This window comes from Mizuhopecten yessoensis, unplaced genomic scaffold (assembly GCF_002113885.1).
Source record: "Mizuhopecten yessoensis strain PY_sf001 unplaced genomic scaffold, ASM211388v2 scaffold3853, whole genome shotgun sequence".
NCBI lineage: Eukaryota > Metazoa > Mollusca > Bivalvia > Pectinida > Pectinidae > Mizuhopecten > Mizuhopecten yessoensis.
In genome coordinates this window covers 941,801-957,024 of record NW_018405252.1, presented here as the reverse complement: position 1 = coordinate 957,024, position 15,224 = coordinate 941,801, and the positions used below count along the sequence as shown (strand labels likewise).

General features: G+C 38.4%; 1 protein-coding gene across 6 annotated transcripts in view; it reads left to right on the top strand.

Moving 5' to 3' along the window:
• The window catches only part of LOC110448154 (unconventional myosin-XVIIIa-like), a 133,070-nt gene extending 118,011 nt beyond the window's left edge, over positions 1-15,059 (top strand). For 5 of the 6 annotated variants that reach the window (XM_021494244.1, XM_021494241.1, XM_021494243.1 and 2 more), the window contains 13 exons: positions 336-459; positions 1,854-1,955; positions 3,105-3,206; positions 3,434-3,544; positions 5,727-5,850; positions 6,340-6,467; positions 6,910-7,023; positions 7,199-7,315; positions 8,802-8,885; positions 9,925-10,062; positions 10,272-10,600; positions 12,808-12,971; positions 13,204-15,059. In XM_021494244.1, coding sequence (XP_021349919.1) covers positions 336-459; positions 1,854-1,955; positions 3,105-3,206; positions 3,434-3,544; positions 5,727-5,850; positions 6,340-6,467; positions 6,910-7,023; positions 7,199-7,315; positions 8,802-8,885; positions 9,925-10,062; positions 10,272-10,600; positions 12,808-12,971; positions 13,204-13,214 — 1,648 coding nt within the window. In that variant the 3' untranslated portion in view covers positions 13,215-15,059. Of the gene's footprint in view, positions 1-335; positions 460-1,853; positions 1,956-3,104; positions 3,207-3,433; positions 3,545-5,726; positions 5,851-6,339; positions 6,468-6,909; positions 7,024-7,198; positions 7,316-7,452; positions 7,475-8,801; positions 8,886-9,924; positions 10,063-10,271; positions 10,601-12,807; positions 12,972-13,203 lie in introns of all 6 variants that reach the window. The other variant, XM_021494242.1, reaches the window with a different exon arrangement.
• Positions 15,060-15,224: the final 165 nt, after the last annotated feature.

The window sequence follows — 15,224 nt, the reverse complement described above, 5'->3', positions numbered from 1 at the left end:
TATATACTGCATAGGTAAGGTCAAGGTTGTATGTTCTGCACAGAAAGGTTAAGGTCATGTGTGATGACCATAGGTTATGTGGGACCTTGATTTGACATAGGAAAAATATATTACAAACCAAACAGTTATTCTTGAAAAATCATGAAAGTTCCAAAAGTTTACATTTATATGAAACATATATTTTGTTTGAGCGTATATTATCCCAGGATTTAAGTATTAGTGTTTTACAAACCGGAGTTGAATATTAGTTATATATCTTTTCCTAATCTTGACTCTGATTTTCTAGCATCCAGTTGGTGCTTTTCTGGTCAGTGCTAATAGTTTATATTTTACAGGTTTGACACAGAGCTAAGTAAGGCCAGTGATGAAAGCAAGGATGAGCGAATCAGTCGGGAAAAGTTACAGCGTGAAAAGGACCAACTGACCACTGAGCTGTACACAAAAGATCAAGAGATAGAGGTCAGTTAGTGACCACATTGACTGGTCATAATGTAGCCTCACACTTCCCTATTACTGATAAAATATATAAGTAGGACAGCCTACTCTCTTCTGGACAAATTTAATACATACCTAGGGTATCAAACACACCCTTTTATCATTGACCTAGAGAGGTCAATGATATACATAACTAGAGAGGTCAATGGTATTCATAACTAGAGAGTTCAATGATATACATAACTAGAGAGGTCAATGATATACATAACTAGAGAGGTCAATGATATACATAACTAGCAGAGAGGTCAATGATATACATAACTAGAGAGGTCAATGATATACATAACTAGCAGAGAGGTCAATGATATACATAACTAGCAGAGAGGTCAATGATATACATAACTAGAGAGGTCAATGATATACATAACTAGAGAGGTCAATGATATACATAACTAGAGAGGTCAATGATATACATAACTAGAGAGGTCAATGATATACATAACTAGAGAGGTCAATGATATACATAACTAGAGAGGTCAATGATATACATAACTAGAGAGGTCAATGATATACATAACTAGAGAGGTCAATGATATACATAACTAGAGAGGTCAATGATATACATAACTAGAGAGGTCAATGATATACATAACTAGAGAGGTCAATGATATACATAACTAGAGAGGTCAATGATATACATAACTAGAGAGGTCAATGATATACATAACTAGAGAGGTCAATGATATACATAACTAGAGAGGTCAATGATATACATAACTAGAGAGGTCAATGATATACATAACTAGAGAGGTCAATGATATACATAACTAGAGAGGTCAATGATATACATAACTAGAGAGGTCAATGATATACATAACTAGAGAGGTCAATGATATACATAACTAGAGAGGTCAATGATATACATAACTAGAGAGGTCAATGATATACATAACTAGAGAGGTCAATGATATACATAACTAGAGAGGTCAATGATATACATAACTAGAGAGGTCAATGATATACATAACTAGAGAGGTCAATGATATACATAACTAGAGAGGTCAATGATATACATAACTAGAGAGGTCAATGATATACATAACTAGAGAGGTCAATGATATACATAACTAGAGAGGTCAATGATATACATAACTAGAGAGGTCAATGATATACATAACTAGAGAGGTCAATGATATACATAACTAGAGAGGTCAATGATATACATAACTAGAGAAGCCAATGATATACATAACTAGCAGAGAGGTCAATGATATACATAACTAGAGAGGTCAATGATATACATAACTAGAGAAGCCAATGATATACATACCTAGCAGAGAGGTCAATGATATAAATAACTAGAGTCTTTTTTATTAACATGTCAAGAAAATTTCAATGTTCACTCGTTTTTATTACAGAGACTTAAACTTGATCTGGAGTCGCAGACAGACAAGGCGAGTCGTTTGGACCGCGAGCTATTAGACATGAGTCTGACAAGTACCAAGGGTACAGATAAGGAGGTTAGTATTACTGTCACACAGAGAGGTGTTATGTGAAACAGATATGTAATGTGAAACATGTACAGTAATCTGCTTAATGTGAAAATTGTAATGTGACACTTAAACTGTAACACTTGTAATTTGGTAGGTAATGATGTATTAAAATTCAATATTCATATCTAACACAATTATGTTTGTTGAAAGTTTATTAAAAGTTATCAGTATCTAAAGATGGGAAGCATAAGAGAAAAAAAATTGGGTGTTGAGGTGGAAATGTAAGGCGCGGCGTCCGTCCGTCAACTTTAAAACACTACTTGTCCTGAACGGCCCAATAGATTTTGACTAAATTTGGTCTGGAGCACCCTTGGGCAAAGGACTCTCAATTTTGTATAACCGGTGGATGTAGCCCCCCTGGGGGCAGAGGGGCGGGGCTCAATAGGGGAAATAGAGGTAAAATCTTGAAATGCCTTCTTCTTTCGTACGAATAAAGGGATTTTTTACAAATTTAGTCTGGAGCATCCTTGGGCCAAGGGGACTAAATTTTGTATAAACGATGGGTGTTGCCCTCCTGGGGGCAGAGGGATGGGGCTGAATAGGGAAAATACAAGGTTTAAATCTTTAAAATCCTTCTCCTTCTGTACCATTGGAGGGATTTTTTCCATATTTGACCTTGAGTATCCTTTGGCAAAGGGGACTCAATTTTGTATAAATGGAGGGTATAGTCCCTATGGGTGCAGAGTTGTGGGGCCTAATAGGGGAATTTGAGGTTTAAGTCTTCAAAATCCTTTTTCCTCTGCATCATTTGAGGGATTTCATCCACATTTGACCTGGAGCATCCTTGGGTGAAGGGGAAGACAATTTGTATAAATGGAGGGTGTAGCCCCTTGGGTGCACAGTTGCGGGGCCCAATAGGGATATTTGAGGTTGAAATCTTAAAAATCCTCCTTCTGCTGAACCATTAGAGGTATTTTATGTAACAGAAATATTTTCCCATGGTTGCTTTAGTTGCAGGTGATTGATAAGGCTCTCTGGGCCTCTTGTTTTAATCTGAAAAGAAACTAACTTGAGTTATATAGATATGATAGGTAACTGTTACCTGTGGTGGGACCTCTATATAACTACCTGGTATGTTGTATTGAGATATATCACGCCTGCCTTGTGTTGTTGAAGGTGATGTCCCTGAAGAAGTCTAAACACGAGATGGAGATCAAGTTGAAGGACCAGGAGGAAGAACTTGATGACCAGGCGGGTCAGATACAACAATTAGAACAGGTAACCATAGAGACTCTACATTCTGATCGCTGATTGGTTTATATCGGCCTGTTATTATACTAGCCAATTGTGTAAATAATCAGAATTAAAAAAATAAAAAATAAAAAAGGCAAAGGACAAAGAAGTTTCCTTTTTGGTGAATTTAAAAAAAAAAAAATCATGGAAAATACATGAAAAGTTTGGAGGCACTGTTATCATGCTATTTTTTTTTCATTTTTTTTCCACAGACAAAGACAAGGTTAGAGATGAACCTGGAGCGATTACGACAGACACACATCAAGGAATTAGAGGAAAAGGAGGAGGAGATGCAGGAAAATAGATACGCCACGCAGAAAAAGGTAAGTTATAGTCGGGAGAGAGGGGGAGGATAGATACGCCACGCAGAAAAAGGCAAGTTATAGTCGGGAGAGAGGGGTAGGATAAATAAGCCACGCAGAAAAAGGAAAGTTATAGTCAGGAGAGAGGGGTAGGATAGATACGCCATGCAGAAAAAGGTAAGTTATTGTCGGGAGAGAGGGGGAGGATAGATACGCCCCGCAGAAAAAGGGAAGTTATTGTCGGGAGAGAGGGGTAGGATAGATACGCCAGATACGCCACACAGAAAAAGGTAAGTTATTGTCGGGAGCGAGGGGTAGGATAGATACGCCACACAAAAAAAGGTAAGTTATAGTCGGGAGAGAGGGGTAGGATAAATACGCCACGCAGAAAAAGGGAAGTTATTGTCGGGAGAGAGGGGTAGGATAGAAACGCCACGCAGAAAAAGGTAAGTTATAGTCAGGAGAGAGGGGAAGGATAGATACGCAACGCAGAAAAAGGCAAGTTATTGTCGGGAGAGAGTGGTAGGATAAATACGCCCCGCAGAAAAAGGTAAGTTATAGTCAGGAGAGAGGGGGAGGATAGATACGCCCCGCAGAAAAAGGGAAGTTATTGTCGGGAGAGAGGGGTAGGATAGATACGCCACACAGAAAAAGGTAAGTTATAGTCGGGAGAGAGTGGTAGGATAAATACGCCACGCAGAAAAAGGTAAGTTATAGTCAGGAGAGAGGGGTAGGATAGATACGCCACGCAGAAAAAGGTAAGTTATAGTCAGGAGAGAGGGGTAGGATAGATACGCCACGCAGAAAAAGGTAAGTTATAGTCGGGAGAGAGGGGTAGGATAGATACGCCACGCAGAAAAAGGTAAGTTATTGTCGGGAGAGAGGGGTAGGATAGATACGCCACGCAGAAAAAGGTAAGTTATAGTCGGGAGAGAGGGGTAGGATAGATACGCCACGCAGAAAAAGGTAAGTTATAGTCGGGAGAGAGGGGTAGGATAGATACGCCACGCAGAAAAAGGTAAGTTATAGTCGGGAGAGAGGGGTAGGATAGATACGCCACGCAGAAAAAGGTAAGTTATAGTCGGGAGAGAGGGGTAGGATAGATACGCCACGCAGAAAAAGGTAAGTTATAGTCGGGAGAGAGGGGTAGGATAGATACGCCACGCAGAAAAAGGTAAGTTATAGTCGGGAGAGAGGGGTAGGATAGATACGCCACGCAGAAAAAGGTAAGTTATAGTCGGGAGAGAGGGGTAGGATAGATACGCCACGCAGAAAAAGGTAAGTTATAGTCGGGAGAGAGGGGTAGGATAGATACGCCACGCAGAAAAAGGTAAGTTATAGTCGGGAGAGAGGGGTAGGATAGATACGCCACGCAGAAAAAGGTAAGTTATAGTCGGGAGAGAGGGGTAGGATAGATACGCCACGCAGAAAAAGGTAAGTTATAGTCGGGAGAGAGGGGTAGGATAGATACGCCACGCAGAAAAAGGTAAGTTATAGTCGGGAGAGAGGGGTAGGATAGATACGCCACGCAGAAAAAGGCAAGTTATAGTCAGGAGAGAGGGGTAGGATAGATACGCCACGCAGAAAAAGGCAAGTTATAGTCAGGAGAGCAGGGTAGGGAAGACGTGGAAGAGGATAAATACGCCACGCAGAAAAAGGTAAGTTATAGTTGGGAGAGAGGGGTAGGGAAGACGTGGGGGAGGATAGATACGCCACGCAGAAAAAGGTAAGTTATAGTCGGGAGAGAGGGGTGGGGGGAGGATAGATAAGCCACGCAGAAAAAGGTAAGTTATAGTCGGGAGAGAGGGGTGGGGGGAGGATAGATACGCCACGCAGAAAAAGGTTATTTATAGTGGGGAGAGTGGGGTAGGGAAGATGTGGAGGAGGATAGATACGCCACGCAGAAAAAGGTATGTTATAGTCGGGAGAGCGGGGTAGGGGAGACGTAGAGGAGGATAGATACGCCACGCAGAAAAGGGTAGTTATAGTATAGAAAGCGGGGTAGGGGAGACTTGGAGGAGGATAGCAACTCTATGCAGAAAAAGTTTGGTTCTTGTTGGGAAAGTGAGGAAGGGGAGGGAGAGCAGATTTAGAGTAGAGGTGAACGGTGTAAATGGGATTATAGATTTGTCAGTCTGACAAAATAAAGTTTTAATATTGCAAGAGTGTATTGAATGTTTTATGAGTGTAATTTGTCTTACAGCTAAAACACATGGAGAGCCAGATGGAAGAGGAATATGAGGACAAGAAACGAATGCAGACAGAAAAACGAGACATAGAGAGACAGCTTCAGGAGATCAACGCAAGCAAGTTACACCAAGACAAAGGTCAGAGTTCACGAAGGGACAAAAGTATAAATATATAATAGAATGATAACAGGTTGTATAAGGGCAAAGTTCAAACAAGATAAAGGTCAGCCACAGAGGTCATATATAGACTAGTAAAACTGTATCACATTACAACAAATGTCTCTTTGTGACAAGGCAGTACATGTACGACCCTTTATGATCTGTAGATGGTTATGTGTACGATCCTTTATGATCTGTAGATGGTTATGTATATGATCCTTTATAATCTGTAGACGGTTATGTGTACGACCCTTTATGTGATCTGTAGATGGTTATGTGTACGATCCTTTATGATCTGTAGATGGTTATGTATATGATCCTTTATAATCTGTAGACGGTTATGTGTACGACCCTTTATGTGATCTGTAGATGGTTATGTGTACGATCCTTTATGATCAGTAGATGGTTATGTATATGATCCTTTATGATCTGTAGATGGTTATGTGTACGGTCCTTTATGATCTGTAGATGGAGAGAAACGTGTGAGACTAGAGCTGAGGAAGACTAAGGCCTTGCTCCGTGATGCTGAGACGGTCCTTCAAAAGATGAGGGGCTCGGAGGGAACCAAAACAATCATCAAACAGCTTAGGAACAGGGTAAGAACAGGAATGTTACCCCTTAAGATTCAGGAAAAAATAGGCCTTCCATGTCTAACATGTATGTTATCTTCTGCTTAGGGTTCATTGAAAAAAAAAAAAAATTGGTTTGCTTCCTCCATTGTAAGATCTTTGTTGTTTCTTTTCTCAATTTCCTACTCTTTTTTTTTTTTGTGTCCCTTTTGCGTCTGTCTCTGTATGACCTTAGGAAGTTAAACTACAATCAAACGACTAACAGTGCAATATTTAATCAAATTGTTGAGACGTTTGAAGAACATTTTGATGATAATATAAGAGGTCAAGATCAACAAAGTCGAGATGATTTGGTTAAAATTTTGAAATCATATTCTACTTTTGCTGTTCTTTTTTCTGGTTTTTGATAACAATAATTATGTTTAGGTATATTAACTTGTCATGGACTCTTCGGGTTTTTTATGAGCAGCTTGAAGATTCAGAATTTGCTGCAGCAACAGCCGTCAAAGCCAAAAAGACGATGGAGCTAGAGATACAGGATCTTCAACAACAGCTGGACGATCTGTTCAAAACCAAAACAGAGGTACAGAAACAGGGTCACATAAAAACACTTACAGTTTCTTTCCTTTGTCAGAAATATGCATCAAATTTTCAAACCTGTAAGATTTTATTAACTATGAGTATCATAAGTTCACGTTTTGATGATTTTCTCATCACTTCCTCTGCAGATTGATAGAGATGATTTGTATTTTCGACAGGGAGACAACAAAGCCATGGTGCTGATGAGAGAGAAGTCAGACTTACAGAGCCAGCTCGAGGAGAATGAGGAAGACATGAATGATGTCATGAAAAAATACAAAGCCATCGTACACCAAGTAAGTATGTCAAATACAAAGCCATCTTACACCAAGTAAGTCAAGTACAAAACCATCGTTCACCAAGTAAGTCAAATACAAAGCCATCGTTCACCAAGTAAGTCAAATACAAAGCCATCGTACACCAAGTAAGTCAAATACAAAGCCATCGTACACCAAGTAAGTATGTCAAATACAAAGCCATCTTACACCAAGTAAGTCAAATACAAAACCATTGTACACCAAGTAAGTCAAACACAAAACCATTGTACACCAAGTAAGTCAAATACAAAACCATCGTTCACCAAGTAAGTCAAATACAAAGCCATTGTACACCAAGTAAGTCAAATACAAACCCATCGTTCACCAAGTAAGTCAAATACAAATACATCTTTCACCAAGTAAGTAAGTCAAATACAAAACCATCGTTCACTAAGTAAGTCAAATACAAATACATCGTTCGCCAAGTAAGTCAAATACAAATACATCGTTCACCAAGGAAGTCAAATACAAAACCATCGTTCACCAAGTAAGTCAAGTACAAATACATCGTTCACCAAGTAAGTAAGTCAAATACAAAACCATCGTTCACCAAGTAAGTCAAATACAAAGACATCGTACACCAAGTAAGTCAAATACAAAGCCATCGTTCACCAAGTAAGTCAAATACAAAGCCATCGAACACCAAGTAAGTATGTCAAATACAAAGCCATCTTACATCAAGTAAGTCAAATACAAAACCATCGTTCACTAAGTAAGTCAAATACAAATACATCGTTCACCAAGTAAGTAAGTCAAATACAAAACCATCGTACACCAAGTAAGTCAAATACAAAACCATTGTACACCAAGTAAGTCAAATACAAAACCATCTTTCATCAAGTAAGTCAAATACAAAACCATCGTTCACCAAGTAAGTCAAGTACAAATACATCGTTCACCAAGTAAGTCAAACACAAAACCATCGTACACCAAGTAAGTCAAATACAAAACCATCGTTCACCAAGTAAGTCAAATACAAATACATCGTTCACCAAGTAAGTCAAATACAAAACCATCTTTCATCAAGTAAGTCAAATACAAAACCATCGTTCACCAAGTAAGAGTGTCAATTAAGTAGATAAAAACTGTAAATCTGCAGGGTTACCAAATGTGTACAGTGGCTAGTTCAATGAGCAGTGGTTCTGTGAGATTATCAAATGTATACCTAAAAAGTATTTAAAGAAAAATAAAAAAAATTGAGCCATTAGTTTCTTTGGAGATTTACGAACAACATCAATTTTTCTTACATTCGGAAAGCCATTTTTGTTTTTGTTGTTGGTTTTTTTAATTTCTTTCTTTCACAACCATTTGTTGATAACCTTGTAAGGGGATTTCAAATATTTTGTTAACTGTTTGTGAAATTTTATTTCCAAGGCAAATTGATATACTGATAAAATGTGAATAAGATGAAAATGTGCCTTTTCAATACCCTGTGATTTATGTCTGTATGTCAATCTGTCTACAGCAATCGGTGGACCAGGTAACGGTATCCGACCAACTTCAACAGATCGATGAACTGTCAACAGAAAGGGAAAAACTAAGACTGGAGGTAGGTCTTTCACTCAATTAGTCCAAGTTTGACACAGTTACTTCCCCTGAGTGTTATGATAACCAGTTGTGAACCAGGAAATCATCTGCAAACTAACAAAGATTTTGTAAAACTACCAGAAGTGTTCCTGTTAGCTGACTGTGATCCAGCCTTAAACATCACTGTTTCTCTTTTCACATTTTGTTGAATTATTTATAATGAATAATATGATCATAAATTTTGCTCAATAAATGACACTCTGCATTTTCTTACTTTTTGTTACATATCATATAAAATGTTTACTGTGTCAAATGACATGTAACATTGTGTCACATGACATATGACATGTTGTCTGGCATGACATGGTTTGTATGTCACATGACATGTAACATTGTATCCCATGACATACAATCTGTTGTTTGGTATAACATGACATGGTTTGTATGTCACATGACATGTAACATTGTATCTCATGACATACAATCTGTTGTTTGGTATAACATGGCATGGTTTGTATGTCACATGACATGTAACATTGTATCCCATGACATACATTCTGTTGTTTGGTATAACATGACATGGTCTTTATGTCACATGGCATGGAACATTGTATCCCATGACATACAATCTGTTGTTTGGTATAACATGACATGGTTTGTATGTCACATGACATGTAACATTTTATCCCATGACATACAATCTGTTGTTTGGTATAACATGGCATGGTTTGTATGTCACATGACATGTAACATTGTATCCCATGACATACAATCTGTTGTTTGATATAACATGACATGGCCTTTATGTAACATGGCATGTAACATTGTATCCCATGACATACAATCTGTTGTTTGATATAACATGACATGGCCTTTATGTCACATGGCATGTAACATTGTATCCCATGACATACAATCTGTTGTTTGATATAACATGACATGGCCTTTATGTCACATGGCATGTAACATTGTATCACATGACATACAATCTGTTGTTTGGTATAACATGACATGGTCTTTATGTCACATGACATAATGGGTTTGCTGTGTATACTTGCCAGGTGGCTGAACTTCAAATGAAGGTCCAAGGGTTTGAGGACACAAGTGTGGACAAGAACACAGTACAACGACTGGAGAGTAAGATACGTGACCTTGAAAACAGACTTGACCTTGAGCAGACAGCTAAACACAGAGTAGAGGTGGGTAACTGTGATCATATACATGGAACAAATTGAAGTGAATAAGATTTTTCTTTATTCCTAATTTAGACAGATTCATTCTCATTGGCATGTATTCAACAAAGTTCTATTTAGAAGCATATTAATGAAGGTGAACTCTTATTATGATATTACATTTATCTATTCTGACTTGTTTTGATTTATGCATTAAATGTAACCTTGACCTTCAGGTTCAGTTGACTCGTACCAAAGAGGCTTTTGATAAATCTTTGGAGGAGAAGCGACTTGCAACAACATCAAAACAACAGATTGACGAGAATCTGAAGAGAACACAGCGCCAGCTTCGTGACCAACGTGAGGAGTTTTCTGATGCACAGAAACGTGAATTAGAGAGCTCGCAAAAGAGCAAGGAACTGGAGAACAAGGTATCTGAGCTTGAGTCTGACCACGAACAGAACCAGTCTGATCTCAAACTCGCCTTCAAGAGAATAGCGGACCTACAGGCGGCTCTAGAGGAGGACCTGGACAGTGGCGACAGCCTCCTCGGCTCGGATGATGAGTAAGTCAGGGGCTCCTTACCCTAACACTATCCTCACAATGCATTTAATTGACATTTTATTCAAAGTTCATCGTTAAAGTAGTCAAAGTTCATCGGTGAAGTAGTCAATGTTCATCGGTGAAGTAGTCCATGTTCATGGGTAAAGTAGTCAATGTTCATGGGTAAAGTAGTCAACGTTAATAGGTGAAATAGTCAATGTTCATGGGTAAAGAAGTCAAAGTTCATCGGTAAAGTAGTCAAAGTTCATCGGTGAAGTAGTCAATGTTCATGGGTGAAGTAGTCAACGTTAATCGGTGAAATAGTCAATGTTCATGGGTAAAGAAGTCAAAGTTCATCGGTAAAGTAGTCAAAGTTCATCGATGAAGTAGTCAATGTTCATCGGTGAAGTAGTCAAAGGTCATAGGTAAAGTAGTCACTGTTCATCGGTAAAGTAGTCAATGTTCATCGGTGAAGTTGTCCATGTTCATCGGTAAAGTAGTCAACGTTCATGGGTAAAGTAGTCAATGTTCATCGGTAAAGTAGTCAAAGTTCATCGGTAAAGTAGTCAACGTTCATCGGTAAAGTAGTCAATGTTCATCGCTAAAGTAGTCAAAGTTCATCAGTAAAGTAGTCAATGTTCATCGCTAAAGTAGTCAATGTTCATCGGTGAAGTAGTCAAAGTTCATCGGTAAAGTAGTCAAAGTTCATCGGTAAAGTAGTCAATGTTCATGGGTGAAGTAGTCAACGTTAATCGGTGAAATAGTCAATGTTCATGGGTAAAGAAGTCAAAGTTCATCGGTGAAGTAGTCAATGTTCATCAGTAAAGTAGTCCATGTTCATGGGTAAAGTAGTCAACGTTCATCGGTAAAGTAGTCCATGTTCATCGGTAAAGTAGTCAATGTTCATCGGTGAAGTAGTCCATGTTCATCGGTAAAGTAGTCCATGTTCATCGGTGAAGTAGTCCATGTTCATCGGTAAAGTAGTCAACGTTCATGGGTAAAGTAGTCCATGTTCATCGGTAAAGTAGTCAATGTTCATGGGTAAAGTAGTCAATGTTCATCGGTGAAGTAGTCAATGTTCATCGGTAAAGTAGTCAACGTTCATCGGTGAAGTAGTCAATGTTCATCGGTAAAGTAGTCAACGTTCATCGGTAAAGTAGTCCATGTTCATCGGTAAAGTAGTCAATGTTCATCGGTGAAGTAGTCCATGTTCATGGGTAAAGTAGTCAATGTTCATCGGTGAAGTAGTCCATGTTCATGGGTAAAGTAGTCAATGTTCATCGGTGAAGTAGTCCATGTTCATGGGTAAAGTAGTCAATGTTCATCGGTGAAGTAGTCCATGTTCATGGGTAAAGTAGTCAATGTTCATCGGTGAAGTAGTCCATGTTCATGGGTAAAGTAGTCAATGTTCATCGGTGAAGTAGTCCATGTTCATGGGTAAAGTAGTCAATGTTCATGGGTAAAGTAGTCCATGTTCATCGGTAAAGTAGTCAATGTTCATGGGTAAAGTAGTCAATGTTCATGGGTAAAGTAGTCAATGTTCATCGGTAAAGTAGTCAATGTTCATCAGTAAAGTAGTCAATGTTCATCGGTAAAGTAGTCAAAGTTCATCGGTAAAGTAGTCAATGTTCATCGGTAAAGGGTATATTCACTGCAAGCGACTGAATTAGGTTGTTTTCTTCAAATACGCTAGTTTTGTCTATATAATTTGTATATAATTTTCAACATTCATTATTTCTTGAAGTTTTGCATTTGTTGGACTGTTAGTTTTTTACCATTGAACTTTTATAATTTATTTTTCTCTTACTTTTATTGATTGATTGTAGTACCACCCTGATATTAAGTGAGTCATGTGCTAAATATTTGTTCATTATTTTGGAAAAATATTCAATATTAAACATTCAAAACTGCATCTTTGGGGCTGCGGTGGCCAAGTGGTTAAGGCGTCTGACATTCTGCTACCACCAGCCCTCCACCACTGGGTCGTGGGTCTGAGACCTATGCGGGGCAGTCGCCAGGTACTGGCCATAGGTCGGTTGTTGTTTTCCTCCAGGAACTTCGGCTTTCCTTCACCAAAAAAACCTGGCACGTCCTTAAATGACCATAGGATGTAAAACACAAACAAACCAGACCAATCCTAGCTTTTCCTTACTTATAATGTTTTGATACTTTTGATAGTATTTCAATTATAACAACATTTTCATGTTGACAATTTCATTCTGTTTACAGTGAGGATTCCGATGCTGATTCTGATCTAGATTCCATGTATTTAACCAATCACAGGCCTCCGTCATTAATACGTCACCATGGTCTTGGCAGTCCACGTTCCAGTTCTCATTCCGCAGCCAGTAGTTTAGGCAGTCCCAGGTCACCTAGTGTGTCCGAGTCGTCAAGTAAGTTCAAGTTATCTACATTAAGTGTGTCCGAGTCATTGAGTAGGTTCTCATCAAGTGTGCATTATTTAAAGGAAGGGAGGCAACTCACATAGAACCAGTAGTTTTCATCTGAAATTAACATCATAAGCATGCTCATTAAAAAATGTAAAAGAAAAAATGGTAAGTGATTTTAGTTCTATTTTTCATGTGCAATATTTCAATTTTATAAAAACGATTTTTGTGCTTGCAGGTCATGCGTGACAGTAACTAAGGGAGTCTGAGGGCTATGTGCAAACCTTCCAGCTTCATCTCAGCTTGAGTGAAGTGGAAGAATTCAAAGGTCAGCACAGGTCAAGGGTCAATCTCCTCAAGGTTACCTGCTTGTGGATATAAAATAGTTCCTGACCTGGACATGGAAAATGGCTACTTAACTGTGATATAGAGATGATCTAATGGACGGGTAGATATTTTACCTGGCTCTAGTATTTGATGTCACCGTGGATGATACCTGTAAGTGCTCCGTCTAATAAACAGACAGGAAGTCATGTGATACAGACTTAACATCTGTGATTGGTCAAGATTTACCTGCAAACTTCTTGACTAATGATTGTCAAAATTATGAGTGAGATTTGGATTTATTGCAAAAGTTGTAACTCCTGAAGTGGGGTTACTTGCCTGTAAAGTGAACAATTACCTGGATAAGGTGATTACCTGGATAAAATGTTAACCTGCATAAGGTGTTTACCTGCACAGTAAACTACCTGGAATAGAAGATTAGCAGGAAAGTTTCAACCACTCTTGGCATGGGAAAATCCCATGTTAAATACCACAGCCACAATAAATTGCTTTCACATGGACATTAGTCCTTCTAACGGATCATCTACGAGTCAATGTCTGTGTGGCGTTACTCATGTCTACTTACACAATGTTAACATATCTGTCAAATCCTGCCAGGTAGGACACCAACTCGTGATCGGTCCACTCCAGGAGCTGAAGGAAGACATTTCGTCAGGACATGGTAGACCAGAAATAGCATATGCAAGTCCTTTATCTGTGTTCAAGGATTTCTTGTCTTGCCCTGTCTATCAACTTTAGGAGGTTTCTTCTTATCCAGTGGGTTTGAAACACCCCAACAATAAGAGATTCATTTTGCATAACTGCTTTTAGGATATAACATTTAGCAATTATTTAAGATTCCCCTTTTAAATACCAGGGGTTTTTACAACAATGTGCCTTCCTTAAGCACAAAAACTTGCCGTTCTCCCTGAAGGTTGTTACCTTCCTGTAGTAGTGACCTTCCTGTGGACAGGCTGTGGACAGAAAAGATTTCCAGGGAGCCATGTTTCTGGCATCTGTTTTGCCAAATTTACTATTTGTGTAGAACATGTACTATGATCTCGATGTGACATGTAATGTGTGGGCTCTTAGAGTCTGTGGCCTGTAGTATCACGTGACTAACAGTAAGTGCTATAGAGAATTGTAAGTTTAGGTTGTAGTTGACTTGGGACCAATCTGTTTCCTAAGCATCTTACCTGTTGCATGTTTTAGTTAGATAGTTCATGTTTTACTGTCAACCAATAGTTCAAATAATATATGAAGTTAACTATGAAGTTGTCTAATCCAAAAAAATCAAATATAGTCTAAAAGAAGTTACCAAAATATTTGTTTAATAATGAAGAAAAAATATAATTATCATGATGGATGACATGTGTTTAAACATAATCCCAATGTAATGGTTTGTACCAGATATAATGGTATTTACCAGTGTAATGGTTGTACCAGATATAATGGTATTTACCAGTGTTGGGGTTTGTACCAGATATAATGGTATTTGTCAGTGTAATGGTTTGTACCAGATATAATGGTATTTGTCAGTGTAATGGTTTGTACCAGATATAATGGTATTTACCAGTGTAATGGTTGTACCAGATAAATGGTATTTACCAGTATAATGGTTTGTACCAGATATAATGGTATTTATCAGTGTTGGGGTTTGTACCAGATATAATGGTATTTATCAGTGTAATGGTTGTACCAGATATAATGGTATTTACCAGTGTAATGGTTGTACCAGATATAATGGTATTTACCAGGGTAAGGGTTGTACCAGATAAATGGTATTTTCCAGTATAATGGTTTGTACCATATATAATGGTATTTGTCAGTGTAATGGTTTGTACCAAATATAATGGTATTTACCAGGGTAAGGGTTGTACCAGATATAATGGGATTTACCGGTGTAATGGTTGTACCAGATAAATGGTATTTACC